This window comes from Oryzias latipes, chromosome 9, assembly GCF_002234675.1.
Source record: "Oryzias latipes chromosome 9, ASM223467v1".
Lineage (NCBI taxonomy): Eukaryota > Metazoa > Chordata > Actinopteri > Beloniformes > Adrianichthyidae > Oryzias > Oryzias latipes.
Genome location: NC_019867.2, coordinates 2,318,158 through 2,339,791, shown reverse-complemented (window position 1 = coordinate 2,339,791; position 21,634 = coordinate 2,318,158). Strand labels below are relative to the sequence as shown.

At 41.4% G+C, this 21,634-nt stretch overlaps 2 protein-coding genes across 6 annotated transcripts in view; both read right to left on the bottom strand.

The window, feature by feature from the left end:
* Positions 1-4,983, bottom strand: part of LOC101174836 (collagen alpha-1(XXVII) chain B) — a 75,302-nt gene extending 70,319 nt beyond the window's left edge. The window contains exons 1-2 of the mRNA XM_023958333.1: positions 4,482-4,983; positions 2,528-2,592 (exon numbers count right to left, since the gene is read on the bottom strand). Of these exons, the coding sequence (XP_023814101.1) occupies positions 2,528-2,592; positions 4,482-4,534 (118 nt within the window). The 5' untranslated portion in view covers positions 4,535-4,983. The remainder of the gene's footprint in view (positions 1-2,527; positions 2,593-4,481) is intronic.
* Positions 4,984-17,936: 12,953 nt separating this feature from the next.
* The window catches only part of LOC105354674, a 44,980-nt gene continuing 41,282 nt past the window's right edge, over positions 17,937-21,634 (bottom strand). For all 5 annotated transcript variants that reach the window (XM_020705684.1, XM_011478785.2, XM_020705686.1 and 2 more), the window contains 2 exons: positions 19,993-20,216; positions 17,937-19,405 (listed from right to left, as the gene is read on the bottom strand). In XM_020705684.1, coding sequence (XP_020561343.1) covers positions 18,793-19,405; positions 19,993-20,216 — 837 coding nt within the window. In that variant the 3' untranslated portion in view covers positions 17,937-18,792. The remainder of the gene's footprint in view (positions 19,406-19,992; positions 20,217-21,634) is intronic.

The following is a 21,634-nucleotide window of genomic DNA, read 5'->3' as shown; positions in this document are numbered from 1 at the left end:
GACAGATTTGTTAGCCAATGACTACATTAGTTGACCTGCAGCGTCAGGAAAATCTCTAAATTCACCGCAGGGATTTCTCGCACAAATCAGAGAGTGGGTTTGTAAATGCACATTGTGCAATTCGCATGATCTGTGAGTTCATATTACAAGTGCACCTAAAAATTATGTTTGTGAAGCAACTATTGTGCATTTCAGAAACATGTATTGTGTTTTTGTGAAACACAGTGTGCACATTTGTGAGAAACACTTATTGTGAATGTGTAAAAAATTAAGTATGGATGGGTGAAACGACAAGTGTGTGTTTGTGAAACACACGGTGTGCTTTTGTGAAACACAACATGTGGATTTCCAAATTTCTATTGCACGTTTGCATAAACTTACAGTTGTGAATTGGAGTGTGTGCATTTGTGACGCAGACTGTGTGCATTTCTGAACTATGAGACTCTTCTAGCCTCACACACGACAATTTGAATAAAGACATGGCACAGGTGCTATCTCATCTTGGCACAATTAGTTTGCGTGACGAAATGACGTGTTTCACATGTTAGTCTGAATGCATAAGTTTGCATGTGTGAACGTGTATTTTGGTGAGGTGTATATGTGTATGTTTGTAACATCTGAGTGTGTGTGTGTGTGTGTGTGTGTGTGTGTGTGGAAAGGCCCCGACCCTTTCAGATTTGTTATATATCTAAACCTGACCATAATGATTACAAACTTCCAAACTTCCAGCAACTTGTTGTTTTATGATGCCTTATGATTTTTACCCCCCCCCCCCCCCCCCCCCCCCCATAATCACCCTCCCCTTACATCCCTGTCTCTTCTTCCCCTCTTTTTTTTTACAAATAAAACTCTTACAAATATAAATGATGTAAATAAAGTTAAGTCTACAAAAGGGGTTTATTCAAATATACAACTGGGGTGTCAGAATATTCCTAACGCCATGTTGTAACAGTAAAATATGTCCAACACACGAGGCCTTCAGGTCTCCTCTGTTTGCTCAGCTGTTGGACAGGACAAGTAAAAAAAATGAATAGAGACATGCTCAGAGATGTGATTTTAAACTCACAATATCAGAAAAATGCCACAATAAGATGTTAAATCACCAAAAACTTTGAATCGCACTATTAACCCTTGTGCTAAATTGTGGGGTCATCTGGACCCCACAAGTTAGCACAAAGGTTTTAACCGCTCTTTTTACTTTCTAAATGGGTTACTTAAAATTTACCCCCAGCTTGGCCAGAACTCTTCCTTTTATTTTATATTATAACATTTTAAAAGTGCCTTTTAAAACAAAAAAAGAATCAATCTAACAAATAACAGATGAAATGGTTTGGATGTAGACAAGAAGTAAAAACCCATCGCCGTCTATACTTTCCTCTGTGAAAGCAGATTCTGATTTGTTTGGATTGATCTTTAGTTACATGTTTTCCTTTAATAAATCTAATTTGACAAAGTTTAAACATTTTCTGTCTTTTTTTCCTTTTATTTTATTTTGAAACCCAATATTCTTGGTGTATTTCAGTGCAGTTACTTCCTGCTCACAATTCGGCTTTTTTTATTTTTATTTTTTTTACCCAAGTCAAACTTTCCAAATTATGAGACAAGGATCACTTTTTAGGTCTTTAATCTTTGTCGCTTAATCCAAAATGCTGCTTCCTGCTGGACTCTCTGCACTCTTTGTGTTTTTAAGAAGTTTTTTCTATATTAAAAAAAAATGTTCATGAATGTAAAGTGAAGCCAGACATACAAAACTGAAGCATAACTTTATTATGAGATTAAGCGTTTAAAATGCATTATAAATGCATAACTGATTTAAAAACCGTAATAACCAACAAGTATAAAGAAAAATTATTGATTGAATGTGTTGTAAAATACAAAACATTGATATATTATTTTATTTCCAATAAAAACTATATTTTTGTTTAATTTCTGTACTTTGTTAGCTGAATAGTCTTCATCTAAATGCTTACATTTATTTAAAAATGCAGAATATATGATACTTAAAGAGCTATTCTGTCAAAGGCTGGCGGACAAACATCCACTAATTTATACGATAAATATACATAATTATCTTAATGATTAATGTGACCATAAATTGAAAGATTTTTTTTATTAAAAGCTCCTCAAACAAAAAGAACAACGTTGGGTTCTGCTTTGTTTTTCTCTTATCAAAACCATGACTAAGACTCAGTTTCCTTCTATCTTGTTAAGTGGAAAAAGCGTCAACCAAAACTTCCTGCTGTAAAATCCGAGGATGAGACAATCCAACACATGTGGGGTTGCAGGATCTTCAGAAGCTCCTCACTTTACCTGATTCTGTAGGCCGACTGCCTTTCATCAGCACCAGATGCAGAACTTCCTTCCACGTCTTAAACGTTTGTCTTCCTCACCAGAGATCCTCTAATATCAGCATCAGCTGACTTCAAACCGTGAAAAATAAACTAACTTCTTCTGTGATTTAAACAGTACTAATTTTCTGTTTCCTATCTTGATTGTGAACCACATGACTTGTTTTTTTTTAACTTACCTTGTCCTTGTGTTAGCTGAAGAGAGCAGCTGCAACACAGCAACGCCCAAAGAATCAGAACTTTTCTGGAAAAAGGAAAAAATTAGTTAAACATGGCAATAAATTATTCAAATGTTGTTGTTTTTTAGGATTGAATCTTTTTAGATTCATTTGATGCATTCTAGTAATAAAAAAAACCTACAATGTTGTAAAAATATGACCTGTATTCTTTCCTTTCTGCCTTTTTTCCTATTTATTTTTTAGTCTAAGATAGGGCTGCACGATATGAGAAAATCTTGCAATTTGCGATATTAGTGATCAATATTGGTTATGACGACATAACTTGCGATACATGAACAAATAAGGTAACAGTTTATTGCAGTTTTTGCCGTCTTTAGCGATATACGTGACATCAGGAAAACGATAAATTTGCGATTTGTTGTGCAGTCCTAGTCTCAGATGTTATGATGCAGACAAACACAAACATATATTTGCATTTTTGAATCGGTAACTAGAAGTCTTTCTACTCCTGATAAATCCGTCCATCCATCCATATTCTAAACCCAAATTAGTTCCATTTGGGGTAACCGGGATGCTGTGAGGCGGGGTTCACCCAGGGCCACACAGAGATACACAATCGAGCACAATCTCATTCACACCTAAGGGGCAATTTAGAAATCTACCTGATTTTGGACTGTGGGAGGATTCTGGAGAAATTCCACACATGCACAGGGACATCATGCAAACGGCACACAGAAAGGACAAAGCTGGGGTCCACACCACTGTGTGGCCCCCTGGTAAATGCATCAAAATGTAAAAAAATCTTTATTTGTAAATCTTGGGACCAGCCTAAGCTTCAACTTTCCAACCCTCCGTGTTCATGCTACAGAGGTCCTTCAGCATAAGCAATGGCTTAGACCTGTTTAAAGATGGCGCGCTTTGTCTTATCCAGCAGGACGACCACATACTGCATATGTGTCTATATATCCGTTAATGTTAGTGTCTTTGTTTAACTGTCTGTTGTGTCTCAGGGACCTGATCTGCAAATGAGCTATTGGCCAGACGGCCTGTGGACATGGTTTTGGTTGCATCTGAAACTGTCTCGTTTTTTGTCCTTTCCCTTTCAAATAAATAAATAAAAACTGCCGATGTTTGAAGGGGGCTCCCTTAAAAATAGCTCATCTACTCAAAACTGACAGACATTATAAAGATGGTCAAGTCTGAAAGGGTTTCCTTTTAGTCGGAATGCCTGAAACCTTCTGCACTTCGTCACTTTAATAATGTGGGGTTTTCTGATTCCAAGGGTCCAGAAGTGAGATCTGTTCTTCACTACTGTGTCATCGATTTCCTAATTTTGAGTTGTGCAAAGCTCCAACACCACCGATTGGCTCAGCGATGATGCTGAGGTTGTTCCAGCTGTGGACCTTTATTGGGGTTGTTGCAGGAAATGTTCCTTGCAACGAGCGGTCAAGCACTGACACGCTTTGGCCCCCACATTCCATGTCATATTTTTAAAAATATGAGCAGCAAACACAGAAAAAGGTGGTGTCCAGTTTTCAAACCGACTCCTGTCCCTCCTCCCGCTGAGGCAGATGCACAGCAGGGAGGAGGGGCTGGGGGAGGAGAGGAGGGTCTCCTCATCCTGATCCATCTCCCCTTCAATCAGTCCCAGATCATCTGGCAGCTCATTGAGAAACAAGCTGCTTTAAAAATATAAATAAATAGCTCCAACAGACTTTCTCTGACGCATGCGCAGAGCTTCAAAACTATCTACTAGTTTACCTGCGCAGACAAGTTTTTTAACTTCACATCTTCAGCTTTTCGCATCTGAGGTTTTCATGTATTTTTGTTGTTGTTGTTGCATTCTACCTCATAAATCCCAGTTGTCGTTCATGACATGCAGGATTTGGATCTTGCACCTGAAAATCCTGCAGAGCCTTCAAGAACTAATCTACTTCATAAAGCATGAACTCACCCCTCGACTCCAGGTCCTCTGAGTGTGGAGCCCGGGGCATTGTCCGGTTCCATTGCGGGTTACTTCATTCTTTCCTGGAGTTTTTTATTGTAGTCCACAGACAAACTTTTTCCATCCCACGTGCTGCTTTACAAGTCCAAGCAAAGCGTGCCAAACAAGACCTGATTGAGCAGCAAAGACGAGGCAGTTTGTAGTCTTTTCTGTGGTTCCTTCTTGAAAATGACCACGAAGATAAGGGGGGGGGGGGGACGCTCCACCTGTGCGCCTGCGTCCGTCTTCCGCGCCTTCTGTCACTAACTGGGAGCTCAAAGGTTTCCTTGTGAATCTTGGCGGGACCCGCGCGTGAGTGTGTGTCAGAACTTTTCCAAGAGAAAGTGTATTGTGGACTGAAGGAAATCTTGAGAGCTGAGAAGTGTGTGGGGGTGGGGGGGCTCCCTCTGTCGCCCTCAGCTGACATCCAAGGAAACGTTTGGAGCTGTTGGAGGCGCGCGCAGGCAGCGCGAGCCTTTCACAGCTGGCTGCGTGCGCGTCGCTCCTGAAATTAAATGGGAAAACAAACACAAACGTCTTTCCATCGTCAGTTCAGCTGAAGCTTGAGTTACATGAACTTGTGTCAGCGGTCAGTGGCGACATTTAAGGAGGACTGCACCACCTCTGCTCCACAAAAACATACCAACAAAATGATGAGTTATTTTGGCTCAGATCCCAGCGATGAATCCACCTCGTTTTAAAACAAACCCAAACTAAATCTTAGTAAATGAAGCATTTATTACCTGTAAAACAATAAATTTGATGTTTTTTTTCCTTCAGATTTCCACCTAAACTCTGGGAAACCTGAACCTGTTTGGATGAACGAGCTGATATCTTGGACAAATACGACTGGTTAATAAAAGACTGAATCAAACACATAAATACACCAACTGTCAAATTCACATTCACCAGACGCATGTTTTTAGGTATATCTATTATTATTACTTTTGTTTTAACTATTTTAACACTTTAAGAATTGTACGTTCATGTTTGGAATGACTGATGCACCCTCGGTAGTTGATGCACTTTTTATTTAATAGTTGTAAATCCTTTTTATTCATTTATTTTTCTGATAATGTACTGTTGTGAATGAACTAGCTGTAAATTCTATATTTTTATGAATAAATGATACACTTTGTGTATGTTGCAAATGTGACAATGACCGATAAAATATCTAATCTATGGGTGAAAGAGAATCAATCATAAAACATAAACATAGAATTTATATCACTGTCATTTAGGTCATATCAACAGAAAGCTTAAAGACATTAAACCACTAGATATCTGGTTATACGTATTGTTGTCCTGCCATCACATATTAAACAAATATTTAGTATGATGCAACTGCAGCAGCTCTAAAATCCTTTGGAGACATAACTCTGAGAGAACCTTTAAACTTCTTGCTCTAAAAAAACAACTGTGCATCCACCAGACATTTTAAAATGCGGATGAGTCTTTCATGAGTCACTGTTTACAGTATGAATGGCTGCTTTACAGTCTAATGTTTGATATTCAGTTAACATCCCTAATATTTCTTTCCGCTTGATGTAAAAAATATTTGGACCAGAGTCAATTAAATTCAACTCAGTTTTATTAATAAAACCCAATATCACAACCGGCAATTGTATAGTAAACCTGAAATCCTAAGGATCATGAAGTCATACGTACCAGATGGTGGGGCTGCAGACTGTTGAGAGGGAAATTTCTTCTGCTTTTTTATGAAACAGGGTTTGCGTCTATCGGCTCCATTGCATGGCTTTTATTTTGACAGGAAGCCACCAGGGTTTAAAACTGCTAATGAGAAACAATTTACATTTTACCACCATCAACAGAATGCTTTTTTATTTTATTTGATCAGATAAAGTGCTTTGTTGTTTACCTTAACTTTCCCTTTTTCCTACATTTGCTGAACATCTGTAGTCATCTTGTACTTTTACTGTCTAGACTTAAATGAAGACGCATTTAATTTCACAGAAGTTTTAGGTTTTCAGAACCAACGACTCTCTGGAGCAACAAGGCTCATTATGACCCTCACAATTTTTTGAAAACCAAGCGGAACATGCTCAGCCTTTTTTCAAAAATCAGAAAGAGAAAATACTCGGGCTGTTTTTTTTTTTTTTCACTTCACAGGTCTGACAAACGTCAGTAAACAGTAATCCAGAACAGACTTCAGCAACAATGAACGGCCTGTTAAAAATAAACCATCCGACTGGTTTTGGTGACAGCCTTCCTGTTTCCTGCTTGACCAACACTCACATTCGCTCTCGCTGCAGGCTTGCTGGGATCTGGCTTGCAGAAATGCATTCTTGTGTTTGTGTGTGCTGCAAAATTCCTTTGCCAAAAAAAAAAAAACCAAAAGGCCTCATGGATCCGCCTACTATCCACATGCTGTGACAGACAGTGTCCAGAAAAGACCCAACAGAGCATCGATTCAGCTCCGTGCAACTGGATCCCTCCTCCTTCCACAGAGCCTCTCAGTTCACCCCCCCCCCCCCCCCCCCCTCCAGCCATGAAGGAGGATTACTCCCTACCTTGACAGATCGTTATCCACGTACCTGTTCAAGTCAAATCAGATGTTAGCTTTCGTTACCACATGTTTGGGTTCATCACCATGAAGACGAAGTCTGCACAGGACATCAGTGATCTGGAGGCCAAGGTGTCATTTTAAATAAAAGGATTTCTTGATATATTTAGGAAGAACAAGCATGTTTGTTGGATTAACATCACTCTGACAGATGTCTGGCTGTTTGTTGCATTATTTTATTAAACTGGTTTGCATCTTGCTAACAGGGAGGAATGGGGGCCTTTACTGGGCTTGGTGATTTAACTGTGGTGTTTAGTATAATGTTAGTTGTCTGTGGAATTTGTTAGCGGATGTTTTTGGATGGTGAGCTAAATCTGAAAACTCTTTTTAGTTTTCTTTTCTGTGTGGAAGCTGGCACTTCTGTTCCAACAGATTGTTTCTAGTGTTTGTTACTGATTGGCAACCAAATGAACGGTTATAAATGATGAAGGAGAAGTTCATCTCCTGTTTTTCCTTTCAGGAACTTCACAGCTGCGAGTCCACTTCACTTTTACTGCAGATGCCCTTCCTGACCCAACCACCTGCATTTCACTCGAGTCCGGCGCATGGAAACACTGCAAAGTTTCCCCATGTGGTTGTAGTAACTAACAGCACCTGGTAGACACAGGTGGTCCCCATGCAAGGACAAACCAGACCCCTCCTCAGCTTCTGAGCCAATGCCTGTATACTGCATTCACACCGACGCGGTTCCTCGCAGTCAGGCGAGAATGATCAGATTCTCCTCCAAGTTGATTTTGGGACTCTGCCTCTGCTGGCGGCATCCTCAAAACGTCACAGGTCAGAGCTGAATCCCTAATTGGTTTACACAATGGCTCATCTTCACCATGAACTCCGGATGCCTAAAATGCGCTGCGCCCGATGCTCAAAACGAGCCACTGAGCGCCTCTGTACATAACATTCAAACTGGACGCCCCCTGAGGCGCGAATCGTGTTCAGTGGGAGCACGACTTTAGTCAACAGAGGTTCACCAAGCGGGGTTTTGGGTTGTCCGGCCTCGTAGAGAGTCACAGCAAGGCTACATCTTAAGGGGAGAGAGATATTTACTGGAGGCTACATGCGCGCCTCGCACAGATCTGACCATTTCTTCCCCGTAAGGACAGTTACAGGAATCGCTGTACAATCTTAGGACAAAGGCCCAAGATCATGTTTGTCCATGATGCCAGACCTCTTCGGGAAGGCTCATCCATTATTGAGCTAATTCAAAACATAAAAACACTTTCCATTTGTTTTTTGTTTTTCAAGAAGCAGGTGACCATCTGATCTAAAATGAAACATTTTTAACAGCTTTTTGTTCAGATAGACATGAATGAAACAGAGAAAGCAGAATTAAGAATTTGAGACCTTTTTTTAGATCAGCGGAAATAGAGCTGACCCCCCCCTTCACGGAGCATTTCACAGGGTAAATTTGCATTTTATGTGTATTTTGACTCATCCACTTAGCTTTGTGGGATTTCCAGAGTGGAGGATTATTCATCACAAACCAAGGTCATCAGATTCTGCAAGGCCTCCATGTTTTTGCTCAGGACTTTCTGATGAGCAAACTGTGAGGACGAGTAAATAAAATAAAACATAATCATCCATACTTTCTTATAAAAGCGCTGGTCTTTAATAAGTGCTGATGTAGACAGGCAGACATACATGATCAGACTTAACTCTCAAAGGATTTACCCATGAGTGCGTTCAAGGTTCTTTCCAGAAATGTTTCATGGTGGTCCGTGACATAAAAATGATTTAAGAGCTTTTCATCGGTGGCCTCTGGGACAATGAGTCTGGGAGCAAATGTGGTGCAATTGTTTCACTGATTTCAGTGGTTCAGCGAGTCTCCTTCCAGCTTCTTCTCTTCTCATGGTTTCATAGAAATGATGAACGGCCGGCGATTAACATACGCCTACTTTTCTTTCTAAAGGAGATCCAGTTTTTCCTCAGACACTTTTATGACTCGACTTTCTTGCACTCATCGCTGCCACGATCAGGTCTGTAAATGTTGTCTGGTGTGGATATCTGCTTTGACCCTTACGTCAGTCAGGGATGGGTACGATACAAGTCAGCCGTTTTTTTTCAACCAACGTCAAAATACTATAAAAGCTAGTATCAGGTGTTGGAGAATTGGGTCCAGATAGATCCAACAAGAGCATTTCCTGCTCTGTTCTTCAGCTGTTTTGGAAATTACAGGCAGACGTTTAGACTAGTATGAGATCTCTTTGTTTTCTGTGTTCCTATCAAAGGAGGAACCTGGTTTGGGTGTTTTTAGGCACACTTGGATCCATTCTTTTCTGAATGTAAACATTTCTCAGGCTTCTTGCATTACATAGGAGCTCAGAGGAAAATCGATGCAGCTAAAGTGTGTAACTGTAGTATTTACAAACCCGTCTTGTCAGTTTGAATGCCAACTTCAAAAATGCAACTCAACTTTGCAGAAATGGGATTTACCAACAAAACTGCAGTAATGTGCCTGAACGCAGTCTTCTCATTCTGTCTGTAGCCCCGACTAGATGTGGTAATTTCCTGCTCCTTACCCCGCGGAGCTGCAAAAAACACAGGCGCCACTGCCAAGTTGGAGGTTTTGTTGCAGTGACATTTGAGCGGAGGATCAAACCGCTGATGAATAATCCATATCGAGAAGCTGCTCTTTCTGCCAAATGTCAAACAGCAGTGGGAGCCATTGTTCAAGAAACAGACTCAAACTTTTCATTCATCACTACCACAATGCTTCCAGCACAAAGCAGAAAAATGTGCCGACTCAGACAACAACCAAAGATCTCAGGTGGCAGCTCTGGCTTAAACAGCTCCCCGGGCAACTCGCCCAACATGGCGCCCCCTGCCCTAACAAGTCTTCCTGTTTTTTTTCCAGGGATACTTATGGAAAACAAAACAATACAAAATTAACAATTCAATGGAAAAAGGACGTTTGTTTGGGGAAACAGTAGATGTTGCCTCATTTGATCGTGTCGAAATCGTGACGAAACCAAAATGGAAAACAAAAAAAACTTTACAAAATGAAAACAATTACTTCTGGGTGTGTGTGTGTGTATAGGTGTGTGTGGGTGTGTGTGCATAGGTGTGCGTGTGTAGATGTGTGCATGTGTCTACACAAATGTGTCTTATTCAGAAGAATTTTGCACTAGAAAAAATAGATAGATCCCACATCTAAGTGTGAAAACATCAGCTGGATAAATCAGGAAGGAGATGGCCAAACCGAACAACACCCATGCATCTACCCATCCATCCATTCATCCATTCACCCATCCATCCATTCATCCATCCATCCATCCATCCATCCATCCACCCATCCATCCATTCATCCATCCATCCATCCATCCATCCATCCATCCATCCATCCATCCATCCATCCACCCATCCATCCATCCATCCATCCATTCATCCATCCACCCATCCATCCATTCATCCATCCATCCATCCATCCATCCATCCACCCATCCATCCATCCATCCATCCATTCATCCATCCATCCACCCATCCATCCATCCATTCATCCATTCATTCATCCATCCATCCAATTAATCCATCCATCCATCTATCCATTCATCCATCATCCATCCATCCATCCATCCATCTATTCATCCATCATCCATCCATCCATCCATTCATCCATCATCCATCCATCCATCCAATTAATCCATCCATCCATTCATCCATCCATCCACCCACCCATCCATTCATCCATCCACCCACCCATCCATTCATCCATCCATCCATCCATCCATCCATCCATCCATCCATCCATCCATCCATCCATCCATCCATCCATCCATTCATTCATCCATTCATTCATCCATCCATCCAATTAATCCATCCATCCATCTATCCATTCATCCATCATCCATCCATCCATCCATTCATCCATCATCCATCCATCCATCCATCCATCCATCCATCCATCCATCCATCCATCATCCATCCATCCATCCATCCATCCATCCATCCACCCACCCACCCATCCATTCATTCATCCATCATCCATCCATCCATCCATTCATCCATCATCCATCCATCCATCCATCCATCCATCCATCCACCCACCCACCCATCCATTCATCCATCCATCCATCCATCCATCCATCCAATTCATCCATCCATCCATTCATCAATCCATCCATCATCAGAACTTGCAGAATCCCTTTTGGCATCACATGGTTGCTGGAGCCTATCCCTGTTGCTGTTAAGCTAAGGCATGGTAAACGCTGCTCCAAGGCTGGCATTTCATAAGAACTGAGATGGACCTTTTTATGCTTCATCTCCTCTAACCTACAAGCTGCAGCATAAACAGATTAAAGCTGAGCCTTCAGGCTGCTCTTATAATCAACGGTTTTGTCGGCAAGCACATTCATGAGATCACCACCACCAACGACTTCCTTCTCGATTTGTCTCACAGCAAAAGCTAAGTCAACAGTTTAAGTGAGCTGCGGAACTGTGCCTGTTTTTTCCTCTTTCTTTGTCTAAATCTGGCAAACAGTCTTTCTAATTAGAGAAGCCGGGCAAACTTTCCATGCCTGCAGCACCTCTGCCCGTCCCATAAAAACTGTTTTTGAAATCACAAATATGAAGGGAGTTGATAAAACAAAGTTTTCTGTGCTCTCGGTCAGCCTGGCTTAAAAGGAAACGAGCACATGAGACCCCCCCCCCCCCCACACACACACACACACACAGACACATGCTTCCAGAAACACAACACCTGCCATTCTTTAAACAGATCAAACACAGAAAACACACTTCTGGCCCTTTTTTTAAGAGCTTTAACACTCACATGAATAGTTATTGCACCTAGCTTTTTGTCCATTCTTTGACGAGGGGGGGGGGGGCGCCTTTTAAAAACATTCCACCACACGGGTGACAGTCTAATTATCCAGAACAAAGTAAACCAACACGTTAACCTATTCCGAGCTGAGGCTCTTATCTGCAATGCTTTTATTCTGAAAGTCTAAAGAGGTTCGAACCAAGTGGGCAGATTCTGTGCGTTGAACATTTTAGTCTGACACTTCAAGGTTTATGTCTCCATGACTGGACCCTCTGCTTTGACGTGGTTTACATTTCTTTTATTTTTCTATTTTAATGACTTTCTTGTTCTTTCAGAAAGGTCACGACACCAGAAACAGCTCCCCAACTGGACTTCCCATTTAAAGAAAAGCTAGTGTTTCACCATTTCCTGTCGCTGTTGGTGATGCCTCTTGGTACGGTGGTCCAGAAGTAAATCACATCAACGAATCCCTCGATGAAAAAACATCAAAACGACAATTTAAAAAGCAAATAAACGTTAAAAAAAGACTTTAAAAATCAAAACAAATTCCAAAGACCAAAATGTAATTCCAAAAAAACAACCTTTAGGAAAAAAGTACTTTATTCAGTACACCACAAGTATTCTTAGGGTATACTACAAGGGAGACAGTATTCTTGAAGTTAACTTTTTACTCGCTATACTTTTACTCAAGTACACCTAATAAAAGAAACTAACCCATGTGCTACTTTTTTGCTGATAGAAAATACAATTTCAAAGAAAATCATACAACATAATAAAGAAATGTTTCCAGAAATCAAAATAAAATAATAAAAAGGGCGAGAAAAAAGAAACCAGTGAAGAGGGTATTGTAGGATGTCACTGATTAGAGGATGACTTTTGTCCACCTTTTTTAAACAGGAAGTTATTTGGCAAAACCTTCCTACAATAGAGATTTAGTAAAGCTTTCTATTGATCATGTTTGACTGATCAACAAACTCTTTTCCACAGTTTGAGCAAACCATCCTTCTGCTTTCCCTCTTCTTCCAAACCTCATCATTCGGTCAGTGATGTCTCATAATACCCAGCTTTTCTGGTTTCTTTTTTTGTTTGATTTTGTTTTTATATTCATTTTCATTCATTGGAAAATACTTTTCTGAAATGTTTTTTTTTTTGGCTTCTGGAATTTTGTTTTGATTTCTAAAATTTGATGTTTTTTTTATTATTTGACATCCTTTTTTAATTGATGTGATTTGAGCTTCTGTGTCCAGGATCCTCTCCAAGCTTCTTTCCTCTGAGTCAGATTTTAGTATTTAGCTTTTCCAGCATTTTTCCTGCATTTTTGTCTTTGTTGGACAGATTTGAGACCAGAAATTTGATTTTCCTTTTTCAATAAAAAGCTTATTTAATTTTCTTGGAATCGGTAGAGCGGCAAAAAAACTAAAAATAGGACAAAATATTTTCTCAAAACCAAAAAGTGTACCCTGTTCACTATTAAGTGTTAAGTGCTAAGAATTAGAAAGTCAGCAACAGAGCTTTTCTGTTTTAAAGTCAGTGGAAATGGACACTTGAGAGGATTGTTTTCTGACTTATGTCTTTGGTCAGAGTCAAGTAATTCAATTCCCAAGACTTTTCATTTTGCTGCAGCACCACATCTCTCACCTGAGAGGGCACTCTGGTGTGACCGCTGAAGCTTTTCCTGCTTTCACAGACAGAGAAGAACTTTATAGTTCTTCTGTACTTATTATTGGTCTTACTTAAAAAAAAATCTGAAGAGTGATGCAGGTACATTTTTCAGTTTATTTTTGGAGCAGCCCCTGTAGATGCTTTGCAGAAACCTTCAAAATGTTTTATCAGAATCAAATCAGAATCAGAATCAGCTTTTATTGGCCACGTATAGCGCATGTACAAGGAATTTGTCTTCGGTGTCTTGTGCTCTCGTGCAAACTAGCAATGTATAAAAAAGTGTGAGGGGGTCAGACAAAAGAAGGATAAATAATAAAAAAGAAAGTATTATAAGGTAGGAATAAATAAACATAACTAAATAAGAAAAGAGTCTAAGTAAAATGCAGCAGTAGTTCCGGTGTGACCGTTTCTGTGGTTTTGTTCCGTGTTCTTGAGTGGTCCGGGGTCAGGAGTTTATTAGAGTGACAGCTCGGGGGAAGAAGCTGTCTTTGTGGCAAGTGTATGAGGGGCCGTATGAGACATTATTTATTCTGAACCATTCACATTCATACATTCTTGCTCTCACAGTCATATATACTCTCTTTCGCATACATATATTCTCTTACGCATACATATATTCTCTCTTGCACATACATATATACTCTCTTTCGCATACATATATTCTCTTACGCATACATATATTCTCACTTGCACATACATATATTCTCACTTGCACATGCATGTATTCTCACTTGGGCATCCATATATTCTCTCTCTCGCATGCATATATATTACTTTACACATACATACATTCTCACTCTCATTGTCACTCTTAAAAAAGAATATATGTATGGGAAAGACAAGTATATATGTGCGTGTGAGGAAGAGTATATATGTGCGTGTGAGAGAGGAGTATGCATGAAACGGAAGTGACTTTGCATGAAAAGGAAGGCACTTTGCATGAAAAGGAAGGCAGATGATTTCTCGTGCTCTGATTGGACGAGAGGCCGCCACCTCCTATTTTGAACAGACGCTAACATGAACCAGCAAGAAGGAGCCACGGTACAAATCGCCGTATTCGCTCACTCTTCCAGAAGGATGTTGTTTCCATTCCTTATGTAGTTTCTTTTTGGAATAATTTAGTTTATCATTTAGAATGTAAAAAGATTTGGAATTTACCAGCAAAATACTTTTTAACCAATAAAGTGAAAGAAATCTCATTCAAACTAATCCATAAATTCTATCCATCCAAACTATATCTGCAAAGATTCAAAAAAGATATTGATGTTGCCTCCTCTTTTTGTCAAGAACACCCTGAAGATGCTGTACATTTATTTTGGTCATGTCCCTTTTCCACTACTTTCTGGTCTAAAGTTTGTCATTTCATTTCCGCCCACATTGACCCTGACTTTCGCCTGTACTTACAAAATGTTATGTTTGGCATCACCCTCTGTCCATCTCGTAAAAAAAGAACAGTTGTACTTCATTAACCTTTTGTTGTTTTTATGCAAATGGCACATTCATAAATCAAAAGTTACGAATCATACTCCTCATTTCTCAATCTTTATCAATGAGTTCAAACAATACATTAAGACAATAAGAAACTCTGATAATAAGAACACCATCAAAACATTAGATCTGTGTGTTAGTTTCAATATATCTGCATAAAATGCATTAACCCACTGGCTTGTTCCTTCGTTGTTGTTGTTCACTGTTTAATATTGTTCTGTATTGAATTTTTACATTCAATAAAGTTTGAAAAAAAAAGAAGAAGGAGCCACGGGGGTCCTGCAGCAGGCCATCGGAACCTTAAGAAATATTTTATCTTCGCCTCACCATTGCCTTTTTTAAGACATGACAGCTGGTTTTCCCACATTTATATGTAGTTATGGATTAAAAAAAAGAGGAACTTGTTTTAATGTAAATGCGTGTTCCGGCGTCTACAGGAAGTGTCGCCCATAATTCATGCAAAGGCTCATGGGGGCTAGTAATAAGGTGGATACGGGTTTTCTGTTTCGGTGGCGCTTCTATTACCATTATTGGTATTTGAGACATTCTTTTGTGCCACTTGAGGTGAAGATAAAATATTTGTTAAGGTTCCAATGGCCTGCTGCAGGACCCCCGTGGCTCCTTCTTGCTGGTTCATGTCTGTTCAAAATGGGAGGTGGCGGCCTCTCGTCCAATCAGAGCACGAGAAATCATCTGCCTTCCGTTTCATGCTAAGTGCCTTCCTTTTCATGCAAAGTGCCTTCCTTTTCATACAAAGTGCCTTCCTTTTCATGCAAAGTCACTTCCTTTTCATGCAAAGTCACTTCCGTTTCATGCATACTCCTCTCACACGCACATATATACTCTTCCTCACACGCACATATATACTTGTCTTTCACATACGTATATTCTTTTTTGAGAGTGACAATGAGAGTGAGAATAATTGTATGTGTAAAGTAATATATATGCATGCGAGAGAGAGAATATATGTGTGTGCAAGTGAGAATATATGTATGCGATATAGAGTATATATGTATGTGCAAGAGAGAATATGTGTATGCGAAAGAGAGTATATATGACTGTGAGAGCAGCAATGTATGAATGTGAATGGTTCAGAATAAATAATGTCTTATACGGCCCCTCATACGAGTGGTTTGGGTGACGTTGTCCTAAAGTGCCGCCCTGACGGGAGGAGGCTGAAAAGGCAGTGTCGGGGATGAGAGGGGTCTTTTACCATTCTGCCAGCCCGCTTCCGGACTCTGGACCGGTACAGGTCCTGAATGGGGGGAAGGCTGGAACCAATAATCCTCTCAGCAGATCTGATGATTCTCTTGAGTCCATTACTGTGGTGTCTGGTAGCTGATCCAAACCAGACCGTGATGGATGTGGTCAGGACAGAATGAATTATTGCCGTGTAGAAGATGGTCAGCACCTCCAGAGGCAGGTTGAACTTCTTGAGTTGTCGCAAGAAGTACAACCTCTGCTGAGCCTTTTTCTGGAGTATATGAGAGGTCCACTTAAGGTCTCGTGAGATGGTGGACCCTAGGAACCTGTGTGAGTCTGCTGAGGGGACAGTGCTGTTGAGAATTGTGAGTGGGGGAGGTGGGTGTAGGGGGGGTTCCTCCAGAATTCCACTGTCATCTCCTAATTTTAAGTGGCCCGATGGCTGTGGTGTCGTCTGCAAACTTCAAGAGTTTTACAGAGGGGGCTCCTGATCTGCAGTCGTTTGTTTAGAGGGAGAGAACACACCCCTGGGGGGCGCCAGTGTTAAGGATCCGAGTGCTGGATGTGGACCGTCCCGGTTTCACCTGCTGCCTCCTGTCGATGAGGAAACTGGTGATCAGGTGGGGAGAGGCACGGCGAGCTGGGACAGCTTGTGGTGGAGGAGCTCTGGGACGATGGTGTTAACCCTTGTGCTATCTTAGATGACCCCACCCTTACTTTGACATGTTCTTCCTACCATGACAAAGGTGGATAAAGGTGGAAAGATTTCATGTAATCCATGGACACCAGTGAAGATCACAAATCACTGAAAAAAAAAGGTTCAGAGCACTGTCTAGTGGGTCTAGATGACCCAACTCCCAATGTTAAAGTGCCTAGGATAGCACAAGGGTTACGTGCAGAGCTAAAGTCCACAAATAGGACCCGTGCATAGGTCTCTGCAGTCAAGGTGGTGCAGGATGTAGTGGAGAGCCATGTTGACTGTGTCATCCCCTGACCTGTTCGCTCTGTAGGCAAACTGCAGGGGGTCTAGCAGAGGGTCTGTGATGACCTTCAGGTGATCCGGCACCAGTCGTTCAAAGGATTTCATGACTACCGAGGTCAGGGCGACTACTCTGTAGTCATTTAGTCCTGTGACTGGGGACTTCTGGGGACAGGGATGATGGTGGAGAGTTTGAGACAAGCAGGGACCACACACATCTGCAGGGAGCTGTTGAAGATCCTGGTGAAGATGGGAGCTAGCTGGTCAGCACAGACTTTCAGGCAGGATGGAGAGACTCCATCCGGTCCTGGAGCCTTCTTGATCTTCTGCTTCTGGAACTATGGACGCACATCTCGTTCACAGATCCTCAGAGCAGGGCAGGGGGCAGGTGTGGGGGAGGTTGGGTTGCAGGTCGATCCTGTGTGATGGAAATGGTGGCTCAGGGGGGAGGTGAAGTTCTTTCAAATCTGGGAAACTTGTAAAAATCCAGACGGATGGAGGAAGTGATGTTGAAGGACTTGTTCTTTGAAAATTCGCTGACAGAAACTTGTAACACTGTGGGATTTCTTTAATAAATGCATAAGCAGGCCGACAATGGGCTCAGTGATCACCTGTAACAAAGTCCTCGCAGAAGGAGCCTGAATCACAGCGTGGCTCTTGTGTTCCAGCTGATGCTCAGCCAGGCATGATGGTGCACATCTGAGCCCACTGCTCAATCCTCCATTACACTTATCAGAACAAAAACACAAGAAATAGGCTGAAAACCGTCTTTATTTTGATGCATAAAAGTTGCAAAAAGGGAGAAGCCTAATGAGCTTGATGTGGAAAAGCAGGGTAACTTCTGCAGATGCAATCGTCAAGGTCTCATTTATCTGTCATCCTCCTGCAGGTTCAGGAAGCATCTTTATCGGGGTTCCACAGAGAGGAATTTACAAAGACTGTAAATGTTTCAGCTGAATCACTTCTGGCAACCCTGAGAGGAGCAGATAATTACCACTCTGACAACCTTTGATCACAGCTCTGCTTGTTCACAGAACATCTGCGTTGATGGAACCATGAGATGACGGCTTTAAAATCCAGATTCTTTTTTTTTTCTTCTCCTTTTCATGCTCTGGCTGTGAATTGAAGCTCTGTCTCGGAGACAAGACCTGTAAAAGGAGAGAATTTGGTGGAGGGTAGCCTTCTGTAACAGTCCTCTGATTTTGTGGAAGCGGTGAAAGGTGATGGCTGCTGAAATGTTCTGACAGGAACGGGCCATGCGTGGGAGCAACATCCACTTGTAAATACCATGGGTGGAATGAATCACAGTTTTTTTTTATATATATATAAGAAGATGGAAAATGATTGAATAAAATGACTTGATGCTGGCGTTAGCTCAGGAAGGTAGGTGTGGAGTCAGGACGCAGAATGTGAAGACCTCGACACACAAAAGAAAGGTGTCTTTGAAAATGCCTCCAGACCGCAGAGCGACCTGGAAGCAAACACGCCTCCTACTCTCCCAGAGATGAAGCGTTTGCTGGCCACGCTTTTAGGAAGGAGGAGACCTTGGTGTGAGCTCATGTGACGGTCAGATGTATCCTAAGAATAAACACTTGTTCAGGTCCCTGCCTCAGCCTCTGCAGGAGTCCTGTACCTGCTCCTGTATCCTGCTCATCAGTCCTGCACTGATGCTGTTCTCCTCCAGGCTCAGGTGGCTCAGCGGGGAGTGCGTCCTGCACAGCAGCGCTCCCATGATGTCATTTCCTCCCACATCGCTGATGTCGTTCCTGTCCAGGTCCACCTGCCGCAGACTGGGGTTCTCCTTCAGCATGTCTGCCAGCAGCCGGACTCCGGGGTCGCCCAGATTGTTCTCATCTAAGATGATGTGAGCGAGAGCGCCGTTTCCTTTCAGACTCTCGAAAAGCTCCTTCCAGGCAGCCAGGTCTGCGCTGCTGGTCTGAGCCAGGCCCAAATACTGGAGGTGTGAGTGGGATCTCATGTACGATGCAATCACCCTCACCCCCTCACTGTTCAACCCATTTCCACCAATGTCCAGCTCCAGAAGAGTGAAAACCTCAAAAGAGCTCCACCCAGTGGGGAGCTGCAGCATCACGCCCTGCTCCGAGGGGAAAAGCAGCGCTTGATGGATGGAAGCTGCAGTCGCTGCGGTTTGCTCCTGGAGTTCGGCTATTCCAGTCAAAAGGGTCAGCAGGCCGTGGTCACGCAGGCGGTTTCCAAATAAACTGCAGGGCGACAAAAATAAATAAATAAATAAATAAAGATTTCTATGAAAATGTTCTCACACTGGATAAAAAAAATAATTGTAATTGGTTTCCTTTCTAATCGTTGCCATGACATTTTCAGGTTAAATATCAAATCCTCGTAAGGAAACCCTTTAGTAAAATCTGCTTATTACCAGAGAGTTGGACAGGAAGAGCTATGCTGTTCCCACAACTGCAGGATGGAAGGAGCACCATCAGCAGCAGGCTAGCTTAGCCAGCACAAACGCACATCCAGGTGGTCAACCGGAGTCCGCAGCGACCCAAAAACACCGCAGCAATAACAAGCAGAGCCTTTCCCTCTGTTAAAATAATGTCTACATTCAACAAAGCCCCAATGTTCAGCTGGGTGCTGTGGCTCATGGCCACTGGCTTATGGGGTGGTTGCCTGGCAACAGCTCATTGCTGGTGAAGAAGCCAGCGAGTCTTTATGTTAAGCTTGCAGTTATGAGAAAGCTGCTAAACTTCTCGTATCTTTATGAAAGCAGGGTGTTTTACTGAGTTTTGATGAAACAGAGCTCCTACAAATGTGGGTAAGGATTTTGACTTACTGCAAGCCTCTAATGTGTGGCTTCACCCTCAGAACCTCCAGCAGGATGTGGGCGCCGTACGGTCCTATGGTGTTGAGGTTGAGGTTGAGCATCTTGACCTGGGATGGGCTTCCCTTCAGCACCGTGGCCAGACTCAACAGCAGGTCATCTGTGAGGCCCGTGTTCCTCAGAACCAGCTGATCCACCTCATCAGATGTTTTCAGGACGCTCATCATGGCATCAAGCTACGTTCACAAGGACAAAGGATTCAAACGGGATCAGCTTAAAGGAAATGGAAAACAAAATGGTACATTTGAAAAGTAGACGTTTTGAATTTGGAAAAAAAAGAAGACGTAAATATTAAAAATGGATGCTGTAAACAGTTTTAAGGTCAAAAGTACACAATGTAAACTTGAAGGAAATGTTGAAAATCTGAGATAAATTGTAAATTTAAAACAAATAAAAGGTAAGCTTAAAATAAATATCAAGAATCAAAAAATGTACATTTAAAAATTGAAATAAAAAAAACTGTAATGTGACCCCGAAAGGGAACAAACAGTTCAGAAGATTAATGAATGAATGAAAAAAAAAAAAAACTAAAAAGAAATGAAAAAAAGCAGCTGTTTTGTGTTTTTAACATTATTTATTTAATCTCTCCCTCTTCGCTTAATTTACAGTTTCTTCTCAGACTTTTTGTTGTCTGAGTTCATCCTAATTTTACGTGAGGCTTGGAGCTCATTGGAAAATGGCAGATATGACATCAGCAAAACCTCCGTCACCCAATCTCAAACATGTCTCAGTAACCAATGGGCTCAAAGTCCCACCCCCACGTTTAAATCAAGATCAACTCCAAAAACAAAAATCTGAATTAAGGACTGACAGCAGGGACAGAAATGACGATGTGCTCTTTCAAATTTGTTTACATTTTTTTTAATGTACAAACTGGTTTTTCATTCACCTTATTTGACCTCATATTAAACCTGCTAATTTTGCTAAAAACAAAATAAAAAAAAGACAGAAAAGCGAGCATTAAGGCCTCCTTTCTCCTCATTTATTCTCAGATCACAGATTCTTTCAGTCTATTTTTTTTTTAACCCTGACCTGGAGGAATTCAGAGTCTCCAGAGAGACAAACGGCTTGGCTGTCGGCCACATTCACAGTTCCACTTTAGCCGACTTTGAGGAATTTTTCAGGAACGTTTTGAGTCTTTTTCTCCGTGATCACTTGGACAGAAACAAGCGCCTGCCCTGCCAAGATAAAAGCCTGCGACTATTTGTTATCACTGTGTGAGGAGCACCAAAACGCTAAAGTAATCTTGCAGAAACTAATTCTTTTGAACAAACTTAGGTCTTTATTTGTCAGGGAAACAGGATAAAAAACAGAAATATACACACACATAAATATAAATAAACATATGTAAACCAATTCTCAGATGTGAATTTCTAACAAACTCCCGCCGCTCTGCAGTAACTATGTCCTAGAAAATGACAGTTTTTTTATTTCGACTAAAACAACATAATCATAATTGAAAGACCGCTGGGAACGCTTTGAAAATTGTTCAGAAGATGATCGGTTGTGGGGACTTTAAACTCTAAAATGAGGATGCTGAAAGACTGTTTGACTCTGATGTGCAGCTCACGGCAGGGAAAAAGATTCGCCGTGG